We start from the raw sequence: 27,949 nt of genomic DNA, 5'->3' as shown, positions 1-27,949 counted from the left end.
AATTTCTAAGCTAGCCGTTTCTAAACTAGTAATTGCGGTCGATACAATTCCAAAGTTCGACTATATACCATATATATGCCAGACTTTCTGACAAACTGTTGGAAAACAATTCCTACCCAATCTTGATAGAAGAGGAAGAGTATTCCGCTTGTATTAACTGCAGACGTGATACCGAGAAGCAGTTTTATGAACACTAGTTCGCATTCAGTAAGTTGAAGATGATTCTGCAGAGCTACAGCTGTCGTCAAGCTGCCAAAATATGACCCAAATATGACGCTTCCATTAAAATAGCTCAAAATATGACCTTATGCCAAAAAAATAAAATAAAAAGCCAAAATATGCATTTATATGACAAATAAAAACCACATAATTGTGACGATAATCATCTGATTTGCACCAATCAAGCAAAAATAGAAGCAAAGAAAAAATATGGCTTTTCCTAAACACCCGAGCCCTACTTATAAGAAATGTTCAATCTGGAGGCACGGTTGCAGCAGATACTGCCAAACTTAAGGAATCCCTGGAATTGCCAATTAATATCCCAATTTGGGGAGAAAAGGAAATTGAGGAGGCTCTCTCCACTATCACGGACAACACCACCGAGCTAGCATCTGTAGTAAGTTTTTTTTAAGTGAGTGATCCTTCTGCTAACCAAATTAAAAGAGTGCAGGCTAGACTGTTCCATTTTTATCACAGGGTTGGGGACCTATTGTCTCTCAAATTAAAAGATCATGCTAAGGAGGCTAGTAATCTTGTTGAACACCTTTCAGAAATGTCAAATAAGGTTAGTCAATTGTTGACCGGGGCAGCATCTCCCAAAACCGATCAAGCCCCTTCAATCAACTTGCCCGCGGAGGAGAATTCGTCCAAAGTTGTAGAAAGTAGAAAATCTGTGGCAACTAAACAAACTTCTGCCCCATTAGAAAATGAGTGATCGTCGTACACAACTTCCACCTTTCTTTCTAAATAATGCTGTGTTAAAGACTTCTCAACCTTCTAAGCCGTTACCTATTATGTCACCTGGGTTTAATAGTTTGGCTCATCCATTGGCTATGTTGCTTACGGGAATTTCTAAATTTTCCGTAAATTCCACTAATGGTGTAATTTCGTTCCTAAGATTCTTAGTTGAATTTCAGGATCACGCACGAGTGTTTTCCCTCCCTCACTCTCAAATTCTTCAAATTATTTACCCTTACCCTATAGGTGTCCTCTCGGACAAGAAAGTCAAAGCAACAGCTGAACTATTTTCCATAGAAGACCTCCACGCCCATTTGTTGACTAACTTCATTCCGGCTCGAGCCATGTCTTCCTTAATCCAAAAGTACTATTTCAGAGTACAGCGACTGGATGATAATCTGGCAGACTTCACACCAGGGTATTCGCTTTTTATTTCCCTGAAGATCAAATTGTGCAGATGATTGTACAGGTCGTATTTGTGTTTCGCGCCGCGCCCTCAAAGCTTTTCAGAATTAGAGGCTCTGGCGGTCTCAGCCGAAGGAGTCAGATATGCTGACACCTTACGAGTCGCTAAGGAACCCCCATCTTCTAGTAGTTCGGCCTCCTCCTCGCCAAACCTTCACCACCCGCAAATGCTATGCTTCCGGGTCTATGGAACATCTCAAGTGCCCAGTGATAAAATCCAGTGGGACAAAGAATGGGGCAGGGTTATCTCAAGGATGCCCTAATGCCAATATCACTCCCTCCTGCTCAACTTCTGGTGCAACCTCTACGAATTCAAATAATGGAAAATAACTAGTGTCATCGGCTGAGTCGGCATGTTCATCTTCCCAAGACTCAGCCTCAGTTAAATCCACTGAAAGCTTGGGTCAGCGTAAAAGCTCTTCTAATCTATCATTTGAAGGTCCTACGGAATGCAACAGGATTGCGGCGGAGACCCCCCGCACTTGTACCATTACTTAAAGTTGAATTGAATAGTGAACCGGTCACTGCTCTATTAGACTCTGGGAGTGTTTGTTCTATTACTTAGGCTGAATGGTATTCCAAATTAAAGACCATTTGTAAATTTTCTGATTATTGTTCGTCTTTGGTCCAATGCGTTTCGGCTAATTCCTCTCCATTAGAAATTTTAGGTTTCATCTTTCCCAACATTCGTATTTCCAAATTCACTTGGAATATAAAATTGTTTGTGGCTAAACACTTGTCTTGCCCTGTAATATTGAAAGCGGATTTCACGTCTTCTACTGGTTTGGTGCTCGACATTCAGACCAAGTCATGCACCTTCAAATTTGCTAATAATTGTAAAATTCCTTTGCTAAAATGTAACTCTGTGTCATGTTCATCTGTTTCGCCTACCCAGAACGAGATGTCGTTAGACCTTAGACATCTTCCTGAGGAGCAGGCTGAAAGTATTCGTAAATTGTGTCAGTTGTTTCCAGATGTATTTTCTGATACTCTTGGTGTTACTGACCTTATCGAGTACAAGATTGAGGTTACGGATTTAATCCCAGATAGGTTTCCACCTTATAGGCTACTCCACCTAAAATGAAGGCTCTTTAAGAGATCATCGACCAGATGTTCAAGGACGATGTTATTCGACCCTCCAAGTCGGCTCATTCATCTGGTGCCGAAACCCCAAGGGGGCAAGTGGTGGTACAATCTGTGCCTCTTCCCGACCTTCACTCTTGCTTTCATGGTTTCAGAAAGCCATCTTAGACCTTAATCAGGCGTACAACTAGATCCCTCTAGCAGAAGAATTGAAACATCTAACAGCTTTTGCCAAGGATTGGAACTTGTGCGAGTACAACTGCGTGCCTTTCGGGATCCTTATGAGTGCAGCTGTGCTGACTAGACTGGTAGATAGGGTCTTCTCCGACATCAAATTTGAATACTTGTGTCACTATCTTGATGATGTCTTATTTTTAAGAGACCTTTGAAGAACACCTAGATCATCTGAGGGAAGTACTCTATCGCCTTCGTAAAGCTGGGTTGACCGTTAAATTATCCAAGGTAGTGTTTGCTAAACCTATGTCATTCCTAGGGCATATTGTGTCGTCCGATGGCGTTTCTATAGATCATTGCAGAACACAGGCCATCCATGATTTCAAACCTCCTAAGGACATCAAAGGTATTGCCAGGTTCATAGGCATGGTGAATTTCTTCAGGAAATTTATTCCTAACTTCGCTAACAGAGCGGCGCCCTTGAACTTACTTTGTAGGAAAGGCATCAAATTTAAGTGGGGACCGTTTCAACAAGCTGCCTTTCAAGATCTGAAATTCTCTCTTTGTAACGCCCCGGTTCTAGCAATGTCTGATTTTTCCAAGAAATTTATTGTCCAAACTGACGTCTCATCATCGGCGGTGGCCGCTGTCCTTCAGTAAACTGAACTCTGAATACGACCCATAGCTTATGCGTCTAGGACCTTATCAGCTCAAGAGACCAAATATCCCATGTATGAACTTGAGGGTTTGGCAGTCTTATTTGCGCTAGAGAAGTTCCGACTATCTGGAACATGGAAATTCTAAGTTCCCAAGGAGGGAATTAGATATTTTTTCCACAAATAGAGCATGTCAAGTTGGAGTTTTATCTCCCGTATGCAGTTATCAGACTGTGCCACATATAGGACTCCTGATAAGTTCACCTGCATACACCCCAGCGTCAGTGGGTAGGGTAGGACATCCCACTCTGATGAGTCTGGTGTCAGACCTAAGACGAAACGCTGGTTAAAAGAGCAAACGCCTGAAAAGCCTTACATCTGATCTGTTTTTTATCTGAGACATGTCAAGTTCGACCTAGAAACTGATAACCAAGCTTTAGGTTGGGTATTAGCTAGGCCGCGTTGTACTGGGCGTATAGCCCGCTGGGCCATCAGGATTTCTGCATTCCAGTTTGATGTAAGACATATCAGAGGATCTGAAAATGTGGCTGCGGATGGACTAAGCCGCATGTTTTCTCACGATGTGGAGACCACCGAACAGGTAGATAGTTCTCTCCCCACGCCCATACCTTCAGGTATTAATGCCATTCTAACTGATGCCCCCATGCTGTTTAGGGATATTGAAAAATATCAACGTGAAGATCCTGTGCTGGGTGCTATTACGGAAACCCTTTCTTCTGGGGAACATGTCGCCCTTTATGTATTGAGAAATGGGGTTTTGTGTTGCCCATCGAGGCATGATCAAAAGATGAAAGTAGTGGTTCCAGCTGTTCTTGTGCCTATGATCTTCAAGTACTATCATGAGTGCCCATTACGGAGGCATTTAGGCATCTTCAAAACTCGGGAAAAGATCCGAGAGATGTTCATTTGGAAAGGTACGGACAGCGAAATTCACGAATTGGTAAAAGCTTGTAAATCTTGCTTGCTTGGTAAGCCCACCTTGTTCACTAAGCTTTGTCTATTAACTTCTCATCAGGCGTCACGCCCCATGGAAAGTCTCTATATAGACTACGACGGACCCTTCCCCCAATCATAGGGGAACGCCAATAAATTCATTCTAGTGTGTGTCGATGGTTTCAGATTTTCCTGGTTATTTCTGACTAAGCTGGCAACCGCTCAGTTCACCATTTCTTGTTTAAATACCATATTTGCTTCTTTTGGTCCCTGTCAACATATAGTTTCTGACAATGCCAAAGCCTTTACATACAACTTCTTCCATAAATTCTGTTTTGATCTGTCTATATCACGTGTAACTACTTCGGCGTACTATCCTGAACCATCTCTGACTGAGCGGGTCAATCGTAATCTTAGATCGGCTCTCATCGCATTTCATCATGAAGAACATTCTAGGTGGGATACGTCCCTGCATTGGTTGGCCTTTGTCTTAAATTCGGCGGTTCATGAGTCCCATAAGTTCAAACCGGCTTCTCTTAAGTTTAAATTTGTTCCTAACATGCCGCTCTCTAACCTTTAGTTTAGTAATGTTTTATTTTACCTGGCAAGATTATGGCCTTCTCTTCCATCTAACCAGGAACTGAAATATGCATATATTACATTGTATTACTTACAATAACTAGATCTAATACAAATTAAATTAATTATAACACAAGAATGGTCAGATTACATTAAGATGAAATAAATTAAGATTAATTTAATAAATTAAGATTAAATAAATCAGATATAAAAAGGGATAAATTCTTAAAACTAATATCCTACATGTAAAAAAAAAAAAAAAAAAAAAAAAAAAAAAAAAAAAAAAAGGCAGTACATAAAATTTGATTTTAAAGGCAACTCGGATCAGAATTTTAGACTCTCTACCAGGACATCCATAACAATAGAAAGGTTGTAAGTAGCAGCATCAAGTTTACAGATGATCCTTACTGGTGCATAAAATGTCCCCAAAGTGCTTCCTTGAAAGTGCGAATAGCGCTTAATCCCCTGATATTTTTGGGAAGGAGGTTCCACTCACGGCAGGCAATTACTGTGAATGATTTATCATAGATGGCAGTTCTATGGGTAGGTAAAGCAAGGGTGGAATTATTAGTGGATCTGGTGTTAAGACTGTGATAAGAGGATAAGTATTTGAAATATGAAGTAAGGTAAAATGGTTGTGAAGAATGAAGGATTTTATGGAGTTGACATAGGGAATCCACAGTGCGACGGATTTCTAGTCGGGGCCAAGACAGATGGTTATATGAAGGAGTTACGTGGTCATAGTGCCGTAGGTTACAGACGTATCTCACACAAGCATTTTGACCACGTAATCTGCTCAATAACTTGCCTCGAACGTCTCTATAAATCGCGTCACAATAGTCGAAATGAGGGAAAGCCAGACTTGCTACCAGCATTTTTTTGAGTTTTTCAGGAAATAAGTATTCATACCCGCGCAGCATGTGCAATGCAGAGAATGTTTTCTGGGTGATGTTCGTGATATGCGTTTTCCATGACATGTCATCATCGAAAGTAATGCCTAGGACTTACTGATGACATGAATGGTATGTTAGTATTACACAACCTGATAGATGGAATCTCTGGTCGATAGACCTTCACGAGTACTTTTGGGTATCCAAGGATGATGACTTGCGTTTTTGCTGGGTTTAACCTAAGCCCACATCTCAAAGACCAAGAAGAAAACGATGTTAGATCCTGATTGATTTTGTCTATGGCCGAAAGTATTAGATTTGGAGATGTATGGAGGTACATTTGTACATCATCAGCATAAATATGGTATTTGCAGTGCGTTAGGTTTTGGGAGACATCATTAATGTAAATAGAAAAAAGAAGGGGTCCTAACACTGACCCTTGGGGCACACCACACTGCACAGACCGCCAAGTTAATTTGTTTATTCTATCTGCAACACACTGCTGACGGCCATGCAGGTAGGAATGCAACCAAAGGAGGGCGCTGTCCGAGAAATGGAGGGAATACAATTTCGAGAGCAAAATGTCAATGTCAACGGAGTCAAAAGCTTTGCTCAAATCTAGGAGTATTAAAACTGTCACTTTCTTGTTGTCCATAGCTTCTCGGATGTCTTCAGTGACCTTCAGTAGTGCCGTTGTAGTACTGTGTGCTTCACGAAAACCAGATTGTAATGGGTCAAATAAGTTGTAAGTAGTCATGTAGTCTGTTATTTGTCTATGAGCGATGAACTCTAGCGCTTTGGATAAAGCAGAAAGTATGCAGATGGCTCTGTAGTCAGATGGTTCAGAAGGGGAAGCTACTTTTTTTTTTTAGAGGACGTATAATGCCCGCTTTCCATATTTCAGGAAATGTGCTGTCTACAAGGGAAGAGTTAAATATGTTAATTAGTGCAGGTAATATCACATCCAGAATAATTTTTATTATCTCTATTCCTGTACTGTCATTTCCTTTTGCCGTTGATGTTATCCGATGTATAGCAAACCTGACTTGTGAGTGGGTTGCTGGAAGGAAGTAGAAGTTTTCTCTATCTGTTTGCGTCTTTGCGTGATTCCCATCTAGAACTTCCTGTTTCAGGGCTGCATTTAATGTGCAGTTAGATGAAAAAGGATCGTTCAGTTTTTCCAAGGGTATATTTATTTCGTCATCGTCTCGTCCTTTGGTAATTCCAAAGCTCTTTATGGATTTCCACAACACAGCTGTTGAAACATTTGGTTGAATTAAACTGTGAGCGTGTCGTAGTTTCGCATTTCTAATCTGTTGGGTCGTAGCGTTTCTCAGTCTCTTATAGTTCAGTAGATTGTCAGGAGTGCAATGTTTCTTAACTCGTCTATAAGCAGCATCACGTTCAGCCATTAGTGCTCTAATCTCATCCGAGAGCCATGGAGCTGGCTTCCGCGTAACTCGAGTCACTTTGTCATTTATGTCTGCAAGTTTAAATATGTCATGCCATGGCACTGCAACTGCGTCTTGTAAAAGTTTAATCTAATCAATTCTTCGCAGATCTTTATATGAAATTATTTTCGATTTGAACTTGGGACTTTTAATAGAATAGGCCATAAATATAGCATCATGTCGCGATATACCTGGGACACTAATTTGACCGTGATAAAGAACTAATTCAGGTTGGTTAGTGGCAATGAGATCAATTAAGGTGTGTGATGTGTCTGTGTGACCTTTGGTCAATTAATGATATTTTACCAGTGACAATACATCTCGATAATATTAGAGATCTATGGAAGAAGGCTAATGCCAATCTTAAAGTGTCCCATGAAAAGGTTAGGGAAAGATATGATTGTGGACGGAGGCCCACCAATTTAAAAGTTTGAGATCAAGTTATGGTTAGGAATTTTGTTCCTGCGAGCAAGCTTGCCTCCAGATCCCATGGGCCGTGGGTCATTTTAGATTTGACACCAGTTACATTATTGGTAAGCAATGCAGCCGCAGAGAGGATCTTTATAGTTCACCTCTCCCAGGTGAAACCTGTATAATTGATTTGCTATTTTTGTTAGCTGCTAAATTTAGCAGGCGTTTGAAGGTTATATATTTTATTTTATTGGAGGCCTTCTGCCCCAAATTATTTATTTTAATTATGTATATGACCTGTATGTACGATCTTCCCCTCGGGTTTTCCTGCTATCTATTCCTTGGTGGCCATTACCAAATCCCCGCCTCCTGCATCTCTGCACTATTGGCACAGAAGCACCTTCCACGCCACCTGCCCCTCTGCATCACCAATAAAGATCGTACTCCCATGTCTCCAACAACACTTCACGGTCACCGAGATCTTACTGTTTCAGTGCCCCCTCAGCCGTTCGCCGCTGTACTGGAACACCTGGTGAGAGAAACAGAAGTGGGGTTAGGGCCCACTCCACTCCCGTGAACACTCCTTCTGAACGGCGCGCCGAAGTCCATCTCCCGGCATAGGCTGAAGTGCGGTGACCCTACCGCCAACTCGTCCGGGGAATGTACGTATACTTCAAATCTGCGGCGACCATCACCAGGACTACCCCTCTCATAGTAGCGGAAGAGGAGTATCTTGGGGTACTTGAGGGGTCTAGGCGACCTCAACTGGGTATCGGCAGCGGCGGCAGGTCTTGCCGTCTAATCTATCAACATGTATTTAACTGCTACAACAACAAGGAAAATCTAAATCTGCATGTAATGATTTTTTTTCTACAAATAAAATTCCGAAAAAGACTTAGAAATTTTTCTTCAACTGGAAAGGTTTTCTCAAAAGTCTTCCGCATCACCTCAATGAAGGACATTGGGGGGAGAGAGGTCTGTACTGGGAGGTACACCTCAACGCCGCGCATTCAAATTTGCACCTAAATGAACTCCTCTATTGGTCAGACAGTGAAACTGATAACACAACAAGTTGGAACTTTAATCAGAAGATGTCACCACTGAAAAATTAATATACATCAAGAAGTATGAACATTTTTCTACAGATAACACCCTTAAAAATTATGATCATGCACTCAGGTGCAAAGTGAAAGTACTTATAATTTAAAGAAGTTTCGCATTTCTAGGTTGTCTCTAACTGATCTCTGTTCATTTATTTTTGGATTGGCAACACTTCCTGCTCTTTCCACCAGTTTTGAATATAGCTAATTACTAATTTTTGTAATTAATTTTCGACCAATCCCACATTTCTTGTTCAATTTGTGTTAACCCAATGAAAATTAAGAGGGTGTGTCCTGATTAGTCTTGAATGATCTCGAACCTTCCCTGAGGGTTTATAAACTGCGGCCTTTCACGTTTCTTGGCCAACTGATCGCTGTCTTATTGAGTGTGTGTGTTTAAGCAGGAGGCCTCTCTCGTCGGCAGCAGAACATCTATAAGGTAATGGCCAAATAAATAACATCTTTCTTGTTGTAGCTACCTCCGCACCTTAATTAGAGGGGAAAGGTCCGAATCTTTAGTTATGTCACCTACTTTTCTAAAATGTAACTTTCTTCTGGCTAATGTAAAAATTTCATAAAATATTTAACTGTAAACTGGGGATAGAGACTGAAGTACCCTCTCGAGCTCTTCATCTTGGTTTGAGGTGACTAGGTTGTGTAACCGTTTCTCTTTCTTTCTTTCCGTAATGCATTAATTGAACCTTTATTCACATCACCTCAGTAGCTTGGGATTAGCCCCTGTATCTCAGCGCCAAGAGCCCCGTTAAGATTTTATTCTTCATTATCTAGGAGTGCAAGTGTACGCCTCCATTCATTTTGTGTTCGGGCCTTTTTTGTTTTTGTTCTTTTAAGCTGTTCTTTTTCGTAAAGGCCCTGCAGGTTGGGTACTAGATACCCCTGTATTAAACCTTGTTATTTGTAATTCTGAGAGTGTAACTTTTGAGGTAATATTGCCTTGAGTGGGCAGTAAGAAATTGAGAGTCTGTTTGCTCTTTTCAAAGTTTGTAATTGTGAAGGGTGCCTCTGGAAGGCTTGACATTTGTAATTGAGGGAGCAAGTGCTCTTGAATTAGGGGATTTCTGCCCTTAGCTAAAGGATTTCTTATTTTTGAAGTTCTGTAAACTGAATCCGGGATCTCTTTGACATTGTAAAATAGGGGTTTGAAGCCCAAAATAGTTCAAGTTCTGAATCTTGGATTTTCTGTCTTGTTTCAAGATTGCTTTGTACCTGATATATTGCTATATTCACTCAGTGAAAAATGGTAAGTTTGTTTTTAAAGATGAAAATGTCATTGCTCCGTATTGAAAAGTATCACAGTTAAAATTGAAATAATAAAGAGGTTCAACCTATTCAATACAAAAGAATAAGAAATGCAGTGATTACGTTCTTATTTAATAATAAGTAGAAGTGGTACCGGTTTCGACCCTAGTCCAGCCGATTAAAACATGAAAAACAATGCATAGGAAAAAGAAAATAAAAGATAAAGTTCACTCCGGATAAGTAGAAGAGGCGATATAAAAATGACAGGGGTAGACACTGTAAAATTCTGAAGAAGTAAAATGTAAGTCACTTAAATGAAACAGTGCGTAAGACGCAGTGTTAGGCAAAGTCTTATAATGTTTATGAAAAGCGGAGAACGGTTAAATGAGCTAGCTTGTATACACTGTCAGGCACAAAGTCATAACACAATCAAACACATATGAAGATCCATGATCATGCTGAAGCTGAATAGATTAATTGAAGTAACTTGCCAGCTCCCGGTGATCAGCGCGATATATTCAACATCACGCACTGTGGTTTCAAACGCCAATGTAAAATGAAGAATAGCTTAATGATCCAGTATTAGTTTAGGCTGCGGGAATTAGTATATATAAATGTATATATAGATACATGTAATTCAATATAATTGAATAAGTAATTGTGATCCTGTAGAATTTTCGGAACAGCTGACGTGAAAAAAAACTTGTGAAGAGAAAAAAATATAGTAAAAAGCGCAATACCAGAAACAAATGAAAACATATGACAGTGCGCTATTTTTTAAAATGTAAAAAATTCAGGTTGTGATTGAAGTAGTCGAAGTCGGCACAAGGCAAGAGGTAAATTTGAACGAGAAGAACCGAAATGAAGATGGCAGTTTTTTTGTGAGGTGAAAAAAAGATAGGATAAATTAAGAGGAAGAGGAATAGAGGAATAAGAGAAGAATAAAAGAGATTGAAGTTAAACGGTGTTGAGGAAGGATAAGATAGGGAGATGAAGGAGGGGTAGTTTAGGTTGGGTTAGGATGGTGGGTTACTGGAGGTAGAAAATGTGGGAAGGAACTTTGTAAGGCATGGAAAATAAAATTGGGGTTTTGAAATTTAGAATTTTTGAGAAGAATTAGGAAGTCGAAAAGGATGTTGGGTTTTTCAGAAATGTCGTTTAAATTGAAATTAGGGTTGAAGTATTGGTCGAGGTGAATACAGCAATTTTCAGTAGTGTTCAAGAGGGGGCCTTTGTTAATGATTTTAAGTATTTTCATGTCTTTTTCAATATTGGAGAAATTATGCTTGGAGTCTTGTATGTGTTGTCCTATGGCGGAGAATCTGTTGTATTAAATGGCGTTGATATGTTCGGAATATCTGATAATGAAGTTGCGGCCAGTTTGTCCGATGTAAGAGGAGCTGCAGTTGTTACATTTGAATCTGTATTCCAGATTTAGAAAAAGCATTAGATTTATTTAGTGATTTAGAGTTGTGTAAAATATCAAAATTTCTATTGTTAGTTCTAAAAGAAATTTTCATGTTGTGTTTTTTAAAAACATTAGTTATTTTACAAGCATCTTGAGTGAAAGTGGAAAATGCAGTTGGTTTTGTTATGTTTTTAGATAACGTGGTTTTAAGACGGTGTTTGAATTTGTTGATGATACGGTTTATGAAGGAGTTGTTAAAGCCATTGAATTTAGCGATGTTACGGATGGCGTTCAATTCATTATTTAAATCCTTTTTAGACATAGGGATGTTGAAGGCACGAAAAATTAAACTGTTGTAAGTAGCGCGTTTATGTGCTTGAGGGTGCAAAGAATCTTGTCGTATTGAGGTTGCTACTGGGTCGGTTTTCTGAATATTTTGTAAGATAAGGAAGAAGAACTTTGCCCTTCTCCCAATGCCTTTCTAACAGTATTCTAAGTGCAAATATGAGATCGGTAGGTGATCGGTGTTCTCTGAATCGATATTGTTCTTCCTGTAGTTGTGGTTCTATTATTTTCCTTAGCGTTTTTTCAAGTATTTTCTCAAATATTTTCAAACCATGAGACAATAAAGTGATCCCTCTATAATTGCTACATTTCTTTCGGCTTCCTTTTTTTTCAAGAGAGGTATTATTATTCCCTTTTTTCAATCACCTGAGACTTTCCTATCCTTCCATATTGCATTAATTACTCTATGAAGCCACCGTACTCCTATTGCACCAGTTGCTTTGATCATATCTGCACTTACTTCATCAAATCCTGTTGATCTTACTTTGGGCATACTATTAAGGGCCGTCTCTACGTGCTTCCATGTTGGCGGGCTCTCTTGGTCAGGCTCATCATTGCAGCTTAAACTGACCTGCGTGGTTACATCATTGGAGTCTTTCCCAGTACTGTTGTATAAATTATCAAAAAAGGATCTCATGATCTTCCTTAATTCAGTCCCTTCCCAAACTATGTAACCATCTGGTTTCTCTATTGCTGTTGTGTATTCATTGTCTCTTCTTATATGTTGTATTGTTCAGTAAAGTAGTTTAGAATTAGCTTTGCTGTCTTGCTCTAGTTTATCTGTGAAATCAGTCCAAGCTTTCTGTTTTTCTTTGGCTACAATTTTCTTTACTCGTAGCTTCTGATCTCTGTATTTCTGCTGCAGTTCGTTTACTCTAGATTCATTCCTTCGAGTTCCATTTTTCATTTCTTTGTCTCTGGCTTTCCTGGTTTCATTTTTCTCTTTCACAGCTATCTTCACCCGATCGTTCCACCAAGGAGTTTCTTTTGCCTTCATTTTGCTATTAGTTTTAGCACAAAATTCTACTGCAGCTCCGACAATGCCTTCTTTGAATCTAGTCCACTCGATGTTGCCTTCTTGTAATGCATCTGATGGTAATTTATTGGTCACTTTTTTGTGTATTCAACTTGTTTCTCTGCCTTCTTTAGCTCCCATGTCTTGATTTTCTGTTTCCTGTATATCTGAGGTCTATAAATTTCAATGTGCTTTATTGTTGCGAGGAGAAGTCTGTGGTCACTGTCCAGGGTTTCACTTGGTATAACTCTGACATCACATATGATCTTTCCTGCTTCACTGTCTGATATAAAATCTATCAGAGTTTTAGTATCTCCATTCCAACTGTATCTTGTTAGTTTATGACTTAGCTCCTTCTGAAACCAACTGTTGTTTATTCTCAAGCCATTCCTTACACATAGATGTAGAAGACTTTCTCCTTCTGGGTTCCTGTCTCCATATGGACCTAGTACATTTTCATATCCAAGCCTGCCTGATCCAACTTGAGCATTTAGATCTCCCATTACTGTGATATTTTTCTCTCTTTCTATAGCTTCTTCTAAATCAGTTTGGAATTGTTCTTTTTCCTCTTCGTTACAGCCAGTCTGTTCCCCCTGTGGGTGGGGGCGGTAGAATAACACCCACGGTATCCTCTGCCTGTCGTAAGAGGCGACTAAAAGGGGCCCCAAGGGCTCTGAATTTTGGAGCGTGGATTGGCGACCACGGGGCCCTTAGCTGAGTCCTGGCATTGCTTTAACTTACTTGTGCCAGGCTCCTTACTTTCATCTATCATATCCGACCTCTCTTGGTCAACTCTAGTTCTTTTCCGACCCCGACGCTATTAGGTTTGCGAGGGCTAGGGAGTCTATCATTTTCACGCCCTTCGTTGCCCTCGTCTTCCTTTGGCCGATACCTTCATTTTTCGAAGTGTCGTATCCCTTCCTTTTTTCCCTGTGATTAGTGTTATATAGAGGATGGTTGCCTAGTTGTACTTCCTCTTAAAACAATAATCATCACCACCACCACCAGCCAGTCTGAGGGGCATACACCTGGACTACTGTCAGCACACTGTTGTTAAGAGATGTTCAACTTAATTCTTTCATTAACATATATTACCTCACTGATGACATCAATATCCTCTCTTAATATAAAACCTACACCATTTTTGGCTTCTGTTTTATTTCCATTCCAATGTAGTTTGTATCCTTTTCTTAGCTTTTTTGTTCCTATTCCCTTCCACTTTGCCTCACTCAGGCCAAGAATACAGAGGTTCCTCCTTTCCATCGTATCTATCAGCTCCTCGCTTCTGCCAGTCAGGGTCAGGACATTTAACCCATATGTGCCCACTGTCGACATTTGTCGACGTTAATATCTGAATATTGTCGATCTTATATCGGTAAACCTGAATAATATTTTTGAGGTGCACTGCTTACAGTTTATAGTTTGATACTTACTGCACAGCACGAAAACAAGAATCACTCGTTTTCGTGCCTTATATCGTGGCTGCGTATGAAATATCATTCCGTATACACTCAAGAGGATGACGCTTCCGTCGCGGTGAGTAATATTTTCTTATAATATTGTTACAGTTGAAAGTAAGATCGGACTGTTGTGGTAAACATAATAACGAAACATGCCTTTAACAGGTTTTGAATTCACTTATGGCTGATTTATAGTTGCTTTTGTCTAGCAGAGCAAAAAATTTCCACGTAGGCATATGTCGACAGTGGGCGCGAATGGGACTGCCTCAGTACTGATATACAATTTTCATTTATTCTTCTCAGAGTGACCGTCGAGCAGATCGTAATCATCCTAGAGGAATCACAAAATATCCTAGATGCTAATATATACATAGAACAACCTGAAAATGCTTTCCATAGTGACGGGGATAGCGATGATGATGAGTCTTGTGGAGATATTTACAGACTCTCTGGTAATCAACTCCGGGCTGATGCTGAACTAGTGTGTACAAAAATAAGTGAAAATGGTACAATGGTAATGCTGAAATAAAATACATAACATACAGAACATAGTACTTGAACATTAGCCTTACGGTCATCATACGTTGTAGATGTTTGAGAAGACCTGTCTATCCGGTATTTTTGCGTTCCGAGGCTCGTTTTGCAGTTGAAAGCAATAGATATAACCCTTCGGTTGACTTGCTAAGCCTAACACTAGTGGGGATTTTCTGTCAGGGATATTCTCCCTTAGCCTTTGGCAGTCCCCTACCTCACGCAAGGCAGCAGCTGACGAATTTGTGTGTCATTTCCTACACAAGGGCCTCATCAAACCTTCTAGGGGAAAACTCCTCCACCCGTAGTTGTTGGTCTCCCCCTAGTTTGTTGGGCTTAGTGTCTGCCGCCCAACCCTCTGCCAGACAGTCTCAGGTAGTACCGTCTACTGTCGCATACGGTACTTTTGTTATGCAGTACTTTTCGATAGGACCAATAACATACTGTAGGTATTTAAAAATTAAATTTGAGGTGCCTTCCCTGGAACTACAATTTCATCCACGATGAATAAAATTGTTTTTAGCTTTTTTAGCTTAGACTGTAGTTTCTTATTCCCCAGCCCTATGTACCGATTTTCATTAAATTCTGTTAACCTATTTTCTCCTGGCTCAGCACTGATATGGACTTAGCAATAAAAATACAAATTCATGAATATCTCTGTTATCATAGCCAGTACGGTAAACATGTATGAGACAAATGATTGGAAATTTAGTTCTGTATAACTTTAGTTATATAATATTTTTCGATAGGACCACTAATAATAATATAAATTCATTCATTCATTCATTCATTATCATTATAGACTGTTATGCCTTTCAGCGTTCAGTCTGCAAGCCTCTGAGAATTTACTAAACGTCGCCACAATCCTCGATTTGCAATTAGTGTTGTGGCCTCATTTAGTTTTATACCTCTTATATTTAAATCGTTAGAAACAGAGTCTAACCATCGTCGTCTTGGTCTCCCTCTACTTCTCTTACCCTCCATAACAGAGTCCATTATTCTCCTAGGTAACCTATCCTCCATTCGCCTCACATGACGCCACCACCGAAGCCGGTTTATGCGTACAGCTTCATCCATCGAGTTCATTCCTAAATTAGCCTTTATCTCCTCATTCAAAGTTCCCTCCTGCCATTGTTCCCACCTGTTTATACCAGCAATCATTCTCGCTACTTTCATGTCTGTTACTTCTAACTTATGAATAAGATATCCTGAGTCCACCCAGCTTTCGCTCCCATAAAGCAAAGTTGGTCTGAAAACAGACCGATGTAAAGATAGTTTCGTCTGGGAGCTGACTTCCTTCTTACAGAATACTGCTGATCGCAACTGCGAGCTCACTGCATTAGCTTTACTACACCTTGATTCAATCTCACTATATTACCATCCTGGGAAAACACACAACCTAAATACTTGAAATTATCGACCTGTTCTAGCTTTGTATCACCAATCTGACATTCAATTCTGTTGGATTTCTTACCTACCGACATCAATTTAGTCTTCGAGAGGCTAATTTTCATACCATACTCATTGCACTTATTTTCAAGTTCCAAGATGTTAGACTGCAGGCTTTCGGCACAGTCTGCCATTAAGACCAAGTCTTCAGCATAGGCCAGGCTGCTTACTACATTTCCACCTAACTGAATCCCTCCCTGCCATTTTATACCTTTCAGCATATGATCCATGTAAACTACAAACAGCAAAGGTGAAAGATTACAGCCTTGTCTAACTCCTGTAAGTACCCTGAACCAAGAACTCATTCTACCATCAATTCTCACTGAAGCCCAATTGTCAACTTAAATGCCTTTGATTGATTTCAATAATCTACCTTTAATTCCATTTGAAAATTAAATTTCAGGCCTTCCCCTAATCTACCACTTCACTCAGCGTGAATAAAATGATTTATAACCTAAATTGTAGTGGTTCATCACCCAACTTTACATACCTATTTTCATTAAATTATCTTCAATCGTTTTCTCGTGATGCGTGTACATACATACATACATACATGCATACATACATACAGATATTACAGAAAAGTAAAGTGCAGTTCTTTGTTACTGTGGACATGAACGATACAGAAATACCATTCTTTTCAAATTCTGAACAATGTACAGACAAAACTCTTATTTTATATATATAGACATAGTTTTAAAAATTAAGGTATCTTTTACTTCAGCAATTATTTTGAAGGAGTTAACAACTGCTGCCATTAGATTTATTGCAAAAACAGGCTCTCCCGATGTCTGTTTACACCAGTCGCAGTTGTGAGGAGAGCTCTAAGCTCGCTCAAGATCAACTGCAGTGATATTAAAACAACGTGCATGTTCTGACAGCTCCCAGCATGATAGTAAGTGGTGGCAGTACAACCAGTACATGCCTCCCGTTTAATCTAATCCCAGTTGACACGCACTCTCCCTTTAGCTACCCCTACTGTCTTAAAGCCCCCTGAGAGGCAGTCTGAGTTCTAATTTACTAATTAGCACATGTGGCTAGGCTATATAACTGTCTGCTTTGAGTGATAGCATCATTATCTGTGTGGTGCGTTTTTGAAATCAGCTAAATATTTAAAGTGGTACTGCAGGGCCTCTCAAACATCCGAAATCTCACGCGTGCAAACCGAGGCGCAGAGGCTCTGTGCAGTGTGCATTGGTCCGACTCGTTACAAGTCTACTTGACTCTGGTGGTGTAGGGCAATGAGAGCGACAAACCACTCTCTGATAGACGGCTAGTTTATCAGTGAAGGAGATAAGCGCAAGACAATATAATAACGAAGCAGTCTGCTTCGAAGAAAACAAAGACTTCTGAAAGTCTATTTCGATTGAACGGGGAACTTTTGTATTTGTTTTTTGTCACTTGTGACGATAAAGCCAAATGCTTAATCTGAGGGGCAATAATTACATGATCATCAAAATTATCCAGTTTTCAATACAAAGACTTTGCTCGAATTCTACCAGAATTTGCCAACGGAACATGTTACTAAGCTGCATCGAAAAGCAGACATTACTGGTAAAATTGCAAAGAAAAAGGAAGAGAAGATCTAGAGAAGATAAGTTGTCTGCTCAAACCAAATTGAAGGAAGAGATTTGTAACACCGGTAACCTTGTCCCATACAAGTGAGGGTTTTGGCTCACGGCTTGTAAACATCTCCGAGGGAGAGGAGAAACAGCGGGCGAGGTGAGGAAGGTGGAGGCAGGCCGAACGGGTGAGACAGATGTAGAGAAAGAGGAGTGGGGGTTTGCACTCTGGTCAACCTAGTGAAGTCTTCTTGTGCAGTGCACTGGCGCATGCACCGTGAGAGGGAAAGTGCTATTCAACAAGTGTACCGTTATCAAGACTGGCATTTTAAAGTAAATTTTAGTATTGTGTAGTATAGCGTATTTTTTAACACCTTGTTATTTAACGAACTACAAAAGGTTGCAACCCCTTCAGAGCGCTCCTAAACGATAACGAGGGCGACCAAGAATTCATTAACCTCGAAAAAAGCCAAACGCAATGGGGAGGCACGGCTTATTCATGGTCAAGCTCTAGATATGGTGCGACTTACAGGAATATTTTGAGGCTCAAACGGAAAATGAAGGCCCACTGAAAGATGTTAAAGTTGTAGAAAGAACAGCAGCAGCAGCGTTAAGATATCTCAAGCTACAGTAATTAGGTGCCTATGAAAGGGCCCGACCGATTTAAAAAAAAAAAAAAAAAAAAGTAGGTATTTCTCTCATCCTCATCCGGATATGAATCCAGAATGTTCAGCAGGGCAGTCAAAGTGCAATTCTACTGCTGAAATCTATCTAAGAAACTAAATCAATCGTCCGGTGATAGACTAGGGAGAGGAATGAGCATTATGTCTTACGATATTTGAGCTGATAAAGTTACTGCCGAGTCACCTTGGAATAAGAACGATATTAAATGTTATTCTAACGCTCTCGTGATCCCCGTACACGGATATTTTCTGCAACGCCTAGCGCAGAATGAGAGGGGTTGATCGTGATGTAACAACTTCAACTAGGTCATGTGGTAACACAGCGGTCCCACTCCTTTGCTGTGCGCCACGTGCTGCGAGCTGTCGGAACACTCTGGTTGTTTTAATAGGCCTTTAGGTAGTGCTTAGCGAGGAATCTATACGGAAGATAATCGCATTCAATATAAATGCTGGAGTAGAGTATGAATATTGATAACGGAGAAAAACTAACACGCACAAATTTGCCCGTAATAACAGATGAATCAGTAAGTCGGTTCTCATTGTAACTGATGAATTACATAGATTAATATAGGAATTTTCAAAGGGCATAACACTCATTAATATGGGGGGTTCTCTTCTAATATACTACAGCAGTCGGCTGTGAATCCGAGTCCGACATCTCACTTTACCCCCAAGTGTCCCTGCTCTAAATTTCTCTTCTGCCTTCAATCATCCTTAGCAAGCTTGAAGTCTATTTCGTAGGTTCTTAATGTCCCATAACCAAAATTAATAGAATGTTTGAGAATATTAACATTTCCATAATGCTAACAGCCGGTTTTACCCTATTATGAATTAAGTTTTATTGAATATAAAGTTGCATTGCTCTAATGGAATAATTTTTTGGACTTGAGAAATGTCTTCCATTAAATGCGATATCACACAAAAACGGGGTTACACTGTTTAAACTCAATACTTCGAAGTTTAATGAAGGATATACTCACTTGACGACTGAAGGTCTTTAGTCTTTCATCCATACGAACAGAAGTATCATCTGTAGAAGTCAAGATTTTTGTTGGCTCACACTCCTGTAGGTTATCCAAATCTTGGTGCAACTCTTCCAGTTTCTCTTGCCTCGAAGAGTTCATTTTACCCATTTCCTCACAATTTTCATCAATTCCGGCGGAGAAAGTAGTTAAAGAATTCATGAATTGCTGCATGGTTTGCTGCATATTCTACATAAAAAAGAGAAAGAAGTACAGTAATTACAGGGTATAATAGCAATATCGGTATCCTATCAATGGAACAAACAAGGCTTATCTACTAATGCATGTTCCGTTACCCTTAAATTGGCTCCTCAAAAAATAATTTAAACATAATACTGTCATTAACCAACAGTTGCAGAGTATCACTTACTCAGACCAATGTACTAGGAGAACTAGACTACAAAAACATCTGAAGGACCTGATAAATTGTGAAGTTAACATGTGGTGATTTAACTGGGAATTGTGCCATGGGTTGAATGAGGTGGTAAATTATGATATAAAAAAATTATTTTATATTGTACAGTTGCTAATAATAATAAAAATTAACCCTCTGGCCTACCATTACTTGTGAAAGGAAATATTCACTTACATCCCATTCATTTTTCAGTCATTTTAATACACAGAGCAAAGTGAGCTTTTAGTAGTAACAGGAAACCAATGTTTCTGTTCATAACTATTACTGGTTTGAAGGGAAGCAGATAAATTAGCAAGAATGTGGAGGCATAGGCATTGGTTTGCTTTGTAACGTGATCCCAGAACTGTGGGGTTAGAAATTCATTCACTGCATCAATTTTTTCTACATTATTATTCCCCAATCTCCTCTGTATTTCAGAAACTGGTTTGCATGTTACAGGAACAGACTTATTGTCAACAAGATCCCAATTCCAAGTATCATTACTAGAGTTCTCACCCGTTCTTGCTGCATTCTGGTTTTATCCCGCAGTTTCAATTGGCACTATCGCAGTGGAACTGAAATTGGTACCACTTTCGTCAGTTGAAGAAGTATTTTCCCCTCACCAGAGAACCATTTCCACTTTCAACATCACTATTTTCAAGGCAGTTGCGAATAGCCTCATCCATGCCGCGCTTGAATGCCGCCATGATTGTGTACAACTAGCAGCAAACTGAGTTTTTTTTTTTTTTTGAATTCCCTATTTCAGCTCAGAGTTACTATTTACACAGCAAAATAGCTTCAGGTATCATATGACATAGCAGGTAGGCTGCAAAACAAACACATCTCTCTGACCAGCTAACCGCGATAATTCAGTCGAAGTACGTTACCGCCTTACGATTGCAGGACGGAAGGTTCCATCAAAGTATGGCAATGGGTTAAAAAAGCATTGCAATGTAAAAGTTCCTTGAAGGTAAATGCTCCTCAGAAACATTTGAACCTAAAGATATATTTGATATGGATATCCAAAGGGATAGCATATACAGCATATATGGGGCGAATTACATTTTGATGATTACAGCCAAGTCTGATTAAATAAAAAATGCAGTGAACAAACAAGGCCATGTGTTCATTTGTTTTAGGAGTGTGTATATAAAACAACATTTTAGCCTGGCATGGAAGTCCCTTTACAGTACAGTACGTAAATAAATCATTAAGCAGACCCTACACGGTCAGTAATACTGAGTCAATAATACTGACAGTACTCATCAATATTGTAGCGACCTTACACGATCATTATTACTGTCAATATTTTGGTCAGTACCAGTGCACTTTCTTACCATTGCGGTATTCTCACCTTACAAATAAAAAGTCTATAACCGTCAACATAATTTGAAATTGCAGTATTTTATCAAAATGGATCCTAAAAGATGGGCATGTGTAGCTACCATACTAGTAGTCTGCACAAAACGCAGTGTTAAACGTAAACGAGAAGAGAAGAGTATTCTCATATGAAGTTCTTCCTCTTCTTAATCTGTTTACCCTCCAGGGTTGGTTTTTCCTTCGGACTCAGAGGGATCCCACCTCTACCTCCTCAAGGACAGTGTCCTGGAGCGTGAGATATTGGGTCGGGACATACAACTGGGGAGGATGACCAGTACCTCTCCCAGCGGCCTCGCCTGCTATGCTGATCAGGGGCCTTGGTGAGTGATGGAAAGATTGGAAGGGATATACAAGGAAGCGGTCGTGGCCTTAAGTTAGGTGGGAAACCACAGAAAACCACTTCCAGAATGGCTGAGGTGGGAATCGAACCCACCTCTACTCAGTTGACCTCCCGAGGCTGAGTGGACCCCGTTCCAGACCTTGTACCACTTTTCAAATTTCGTGGCAGAGCCGGGAATCGAACCCGGGTAATCACACTAACCACGGCACCACAGAGGCGGACTCATGTGAAGTTGTTGAGGGAAATACAATAATATCGAAGTAGAAAATTATCAGAACTATCTCCGAATGAGTGAGGTAGGCCTATTTTTGCGAAATTACTAGGAGTGGTAGAGCCTTTTCTAATAAGGCAAAATACAAACATGCGGACCTCTTTATCGGTGGCAGAGAGAAATTAGCGGTGACATTGAGGTATCTTGCAACTGGTAGAAATTTAGACGATTAATTAGGCCTGAAGTTTTCCGCTATAATGTACTAGTTTCCATCAGTACAGCAGTTTTGGAAACATGTGAAGTATTGTGTTGCGTTTCATATAGCTCGATAAACTTTTGCGATAGGCCTACTTGGCGATTCCACAAGCACCTCTACTTGGCCTTGGTGAGAAACGCATTTGTCGTCCATCGCTGCTCCGTTAATACTGACAGAAATAATGACGAACGCACTCACACGGTCAGTATAACTGTCAGTATCCCCACCACTCTACAATACTGATGCTCGCAAATCAGGAAATCCGGATCTGCTTCAGTATTGGCCTTCATTCCATCATTCCAGTCCACACGCGATCATTATTACTGTCAATATTTTTCGATACTGACAGTTTTATTGACCGTGTAGGGTCTGCTTTAAGCTTCTGTAGTGTAAGTCAACCCATTGAGTGTGCTGGTATCAACGACAACAACAAAAACACACACACAGTACTCTCTGGAGTAAACCATTATTCTCAGTGTGGCAATCATTGTAAGGAACAGATATATGCCGACTGTTGAGGTTAATGAAGTATGTTAAGAATTTATATATAAAGGTTGGCAGGAAAACGTGAACAGGGTATATCCGCATTAGATCTAAGGGCCGATTGCAGAAACGATGACTAGTTTTAAGCCTTAGACAACGTCCACCTAAACAACGTCTAAATCGAGCACGATCTTCCATTGCATAAACAATGTTCAGCGGGTGTTTAACTAGACATCGTTTAAAGTTTCAATATTGGTTTGAAAATGGAGATAGAAGTATCTTTCATGTAACTCTTTGCTTGTCGCAACCAACGAAATTTGTCTGTGTGCGCGCCGAACGCCAGTCAGCCGTTTGTCTTCCTACACTTTACTCAAATACGGCTACGCATAAGCATGACTTGCCCACAGATAAGAGTATCGCTTTTGTTGGAAATTAAATCTCCTAATATTATCGACACTAAAGCGGCACACCAACGTACGGGGAGATGTAGCTTTGATTATAGCGTTGTTATGGTGAGTGTAATCTAGTCGCAAATAGCTTTGACGATGGGAAGATGAAACAATAGTAATGTGTAACCAAATGTATTGATAGGCCATATAGATGGAGATAGTAGGTTCGAAACGCATCATCGGCAGCCCTGAAGATTGATTTCCGTAGTTTACCTATTTTTAAACCAGGCAAATACTAGGGCTGTTATTATGGCCACGGCTGTTCTTCCCCAGTCTACCTCTTTAAACCATAATCACTACCATCACCCACCACTTGCCTTTTCCTATCTCATAGTTGCCAAAAACTTATCTGAATTAGAGCGACGATTATATATATATAAACTACATACAACCTACTTTTTAGACATAATATATAGGCTTTTGGGCTTATGCCGTGTCAAGAAAATAAGGTGAAATTCTTTTCGTTTCGCAGAGAACTGTGCTCTGCGTCATCAGAAGAAAATCTTGACTGTCCACAAGAAAGGCTTCTTAAAGCATCAATGGCAACAAACCTCCTTTTTTAGTTTCACTATTATGTGTGCTTACTTGGCAGTAAATGTAAGTGAATCACTCCCGGTTGATGTATGCGACAGCCCTCTGACGGTTGGGAGAAGTAATTCTGACATAGGTGTAGTCGAAGTGTCCTATAATTCCATGGAAATTACCCCATATATAATAAAATATATCGGTTGCCAAGAATTGTATTCCAGTTGGCAGTTACCAGACTGTCCCTTAGTCAGTCTCAAGAAACAAGTCTGTTGAAGAGCGAAATCTTAATTTAATTCTACCTCCCCGTACATTTTAAATGAATTGCTCGATCTCGCAGCGTGCGAACCACAGAGAGGCCGATGGACGATCCTTTCTTCCCGGAATTGTCTCAACATGATAATACAAATTATATGCTTCATGGTACATAACTTCTGATTGTGATTCACTCTTCTCATTTGAGGTTAAACAATGCTCTCTGTAGTGTTTAAACATGGCCGGTTGAACATCGGTTTTAGACAGTGTCTAAGTGATAACTAACGTCTCTGCAATGCGGCAGCCATACTTAGGCATTGTTTAACCGTAGGCATAGTCTAAACACCGTTTCTGCAATCGGCCCTATATCTCTCACCGTTGTAATTTCATCAGCTACTGAAGTTGGTCAATCATATCACTTCGCAAGCGAATTCAGATAGGGTTTGCATGACTGCGTTGCCAAATCTGCATGTGGCTGAAGACCAGCATGAGAGCACCAGTCGAAGAAACTTAGCCAGGGTAAGGGTTTGAATACATACTATCATGCTGACAGGATCGCGCCATAGAAAGTACGCTACGCTGGTACTGCCGGAAACCCAGGGTGTATTGGTTTGATACAATTTCTCTGTGTGGCTCGGAAGCCACTCTTAGGTCACATACGGAGTTAGCAAGACCACCGCTCAAAGCGCATTTGAATTCTCGTGGGAAGCGATCTGATTGATTAACTTTTGCAGCTGCTAAAATGAGAACAGTGTGAGACATCTACCTATTCATCATCATGACCAACCCTCTAATGTTCATACATCCGGTTCATGTTGTTTTGAACCACCATGAGTATATCTTACTGTGTTGTTCAGAATATAAAATCTTCATGTAAGAATAAGAATGAGTTATATTTGTCCTATCATCCTGCTTGCCCAATACAGACTTAGAATTACATTCATAGTTCACAATTCATAATGAGGGCATTAATTTCACTGATCATTTCCCTATCTCCATACAACATGTAAACATTACGGATAGCTTCTAAAGCCCTCTCTCATTGTTGGGATAGGAACTTCACATTCCTTCTTGGCCACTAACACCCTGTTCTTCTGTTCACTTACAATCTCACCACTCATTAGCGCCTATGTCGTAACTAACTCACCGACTATTATCAGTGTATTTTCTACAGCAATTGAGGTAAAGCAAATGTCAATCATCGACATCAAGTGACGATTGCGATCTTAACGTAGTTTGGTTCCTAAAAGTATATGAACAGTGTTTTAAAATGGCAGTTAGAGAGATACATAAAAGTATGTCATTAAGTAAGGCTGAAAAATGCTTTCCTAAAGAGAAACACAACACACATGGGTAATAGATGAGAATGGTCATCTATTTGGAAATAGAAAAGAAGGCTAGCAAGGTGGAAACGGATGTTGTAAAAAGCTGACTTCTGGAAGTAAGGGTTTGAATACATACTATCATGCTGATCATTTCCCTATCTCCATACAACATGTAAACATTACGGATAGCTTCTAAAGCCCACTCTCATTGTTGGGATAGGAACTTCACATTCCTTCTTGGCCACTAACACCCTGTTCTTCTGTTCACTTACAATCTCACCACTCATTAGCGCCTATGTAGTGGTGAGATACATAGATACATATTTGATGGCAAAATCAAATATGCCATTAACCATTTGAAGAACAATAAATCCCCACAACTGGATGATATTTCCGGAGAGATCTTTACAGATACTGGAGAAGGTGGCAGAAATGTGATGCACTCATTGTGTAACAAGATAAGGACTAAGGAAGAAAGACTGGACGAGTTCTATCTTAATCCCTTCACACAAAAAAAGGTCAGGAAATGCTCGAACTATTGTACAACTGCTCTGATATCTCATGCAAGTAAGATTTTATTATACATAATGCCTCATATATACACTGAAAAAGCAGGATTTGTTACAGGGAAAGTAACACGGGAACAGATCTTTAATATGAGGTAAATACTAGAAAGAACTTTTGAGTTCTGTGTCACTGTCCTAATTTGCATCCTCAACAACAAAAAAGCTTTTGTTTGTGTTGTCTGGTAAGACCTATGGCAGGTTCTTGGTGAATTTGGCATTCCACAGCATGTAATATCATTGCTGGAAAGTTTGTAGGGAACAACATTGCAACTGCGACAAGTGTACGGCAACAACTCAGAATGCTACAGTATATCCCATGGTCTATGGCAGCGCTGCATAGTGTAACCCAGTATTAACATCTATGTCGAGTACGTGATGATGAAAGCCCTCAATGTCTGGACTGGAGGCATATCAATTGGTAAACAAACAATCAGTAAACTCTGCTTTCCTGATGATACCACCCTCCTTGCCAACAGTGAAGATGAACTTACCTGAGCAAGTCTTAACTAATTATAATTGATAGAAAGAACAAGTCCAGCTAATGGGTCAATTAAGGGAACTGGAAGTGTTGAATGACTATATGAGGACGTTTTGAAAAGTTCTCGGAATCACCGCTAGATGTCAGTGCTAGAGCAACGAGGTTCCCGCGCAATAATCACACATCCTTTGTGAGTAAATAATGGCGCGCCAGTGCTCTAGCCGCAGGTGTGTGGTAGTGACGACTCTTTATTGTTGTTCCTGCGTAGTGATTTGTGACAATGGAAAAAACAGATTCGAGCAGTGATTAAATACTTTGTAAAGAAAGGTGTGAAAGCAAAGGAAATTCATGCTGACTTTCAGAACACACTGGGGTACTCTGCTCCTTCATTTTTAACTGTTGCCAAGTGGACCAGCGAGTTTAAATTTGGTCGGGAGAGCTTGGATGATCCACGTAGTGGATGGCCAAAAAGTGTTACGACCCCAGAATTTATAACAAAAGTGCATAAAATGGTCATGGAGGATCGTCGACTGAAAGTGCGGGAGATTGCTGAAGCTGTAGGGATGTCTTCTGAATGGGTATATTATATTTTAACCAAAGAATTGGGTATGAAAAAAATTATCCGCAAGATTGACATTGGACAATAAAGGCACCAGATTGGAAATGTCCGAACAAAGTCTGGTCCGTTTTGTGACGACAGATGAAACTTGGGTCCACTAGAATATCCCAAAGACAAAACAGCAGTCACAGCAGTAGAAACTTGCTGATTCACCACCACCAAAGAAAGCAAAGGCAGTGCGTTCGGCCGGAAAGATCATGGCCTCAGTTTTCTGGGATGCAAAAGGCATTCTGCTGATAGATTATCTTCCTACTGGCCAAACAATTATGGGACAATACTATGTAAACCTCCTAGACCAACTACAGGAAAAGATACGCGAAACAAGGCCTGGTTTGCCAAGGAAAAAGGTCATCTTTCATCAGGACAACACTCCGCTGCACACAAGTGTTATTGCCATGGCAAAACTTCATGAACTGGGGGTACGAATTGTTGCCACATTCACCTTATTCACCTGATTTGGCACCTTCAGACTTTCATCTATTCCCCAAGCTGAAAATTTTCCTCGCTGGACGGAGATTTTATACAAGGGAAGAACTGACAGCCGAATTGGAGAGGTATTTTGCAGGCCTGGAGGAATTTCAGTTTTGAGACGGGATCAAGGCATTGGAACATCGCTGGACGAAATGAATTAGTCTACAGGCAGACTATGTTGAAAAATAAAAGCAGTTCCACCGAGGTAAGATCCTTAATTCTAGTACATTCCGAGAACTTTTCAAACCACCTGTGTATATAGTACCTGCCATGTGAGCTTATACACTAAGGGTACAACTTGACTCTTTCTCCCCAGTTAATACTGAAGGTAGTGATTTATAGTCATTTTTCAAATGGTTTGGTTCGATTGTCGACTGAAAGAAGCACTAGTGTTACGTTTGCAGAAGTAAAGCATATTTCCTTTTTCTGTAGGACTGTAAATCTGTTTGGGTAATACCAGGTAAGTGGAATTGTGGCATATTTGAATAATGCATTTAATAATATAGATTCTGTTAAATGATGAACACAGCATTTTATTACCAAGGTCGTATTTCATCCAATTCGTATGTATAGAATTCAATTAGGATGTCGTCTGGAAAGGACAGCAATGTTATCTCTGCTATGAAGATCAATTCATTGTATTGTCACGATTGTTTGCAGACTTAGCCCCTTTTGTATTCTTATTGATTAACTAGCTGATGTACCCATGCTTCGCTACGTGATTCTCAGAAAGACTGTCTTT

General features: G+C 40.0%; 1 protein-coding gene across 5 annotated transcripts in view; it reads right to left on the bottom strand.

Annotated features, from left to right (window-relative positions):
* Positions 1–27,949, bottom strand: part of LOC137496951 (kinesin-like protein Klp61F) — a 298,626-nt gene that overhangs the window by 76,123 nt on the left and 194,554 nt on the right. For all 5 annotated transcript variants that reach the window (XM_068225129.1, XM_068225130.1, XM_068225131.1 and 2 more), the window contains one exon: positions 19,414–19,644. In XM_068225129.1, coding sequence (XP_068081230.1) covers positions 19,414–19,644 — 231 coding nt within the window. The remainder of the gene's footprint in view (positions 1–19,413; positions 19,645–27,949) is intronic.

This window comes from Anabrus simplex, chromosome 1, assembly GCF_040414725.1.
Source record: "Anabrus simplex isolate iqAnaSimp1 chromosome 1, ASM4041472v1, whole genome shotgun sequence".
Classification (NCBI taxonomy): Eukaryota; Metazoa; Arthropoda; class Insecta; order Orthoptera; family Tettigoniidae; genus Anabrus; species Anabrus simplex.
This window is presented reverse-complemented; position numbering and strand designations above follow the sequence as displayed.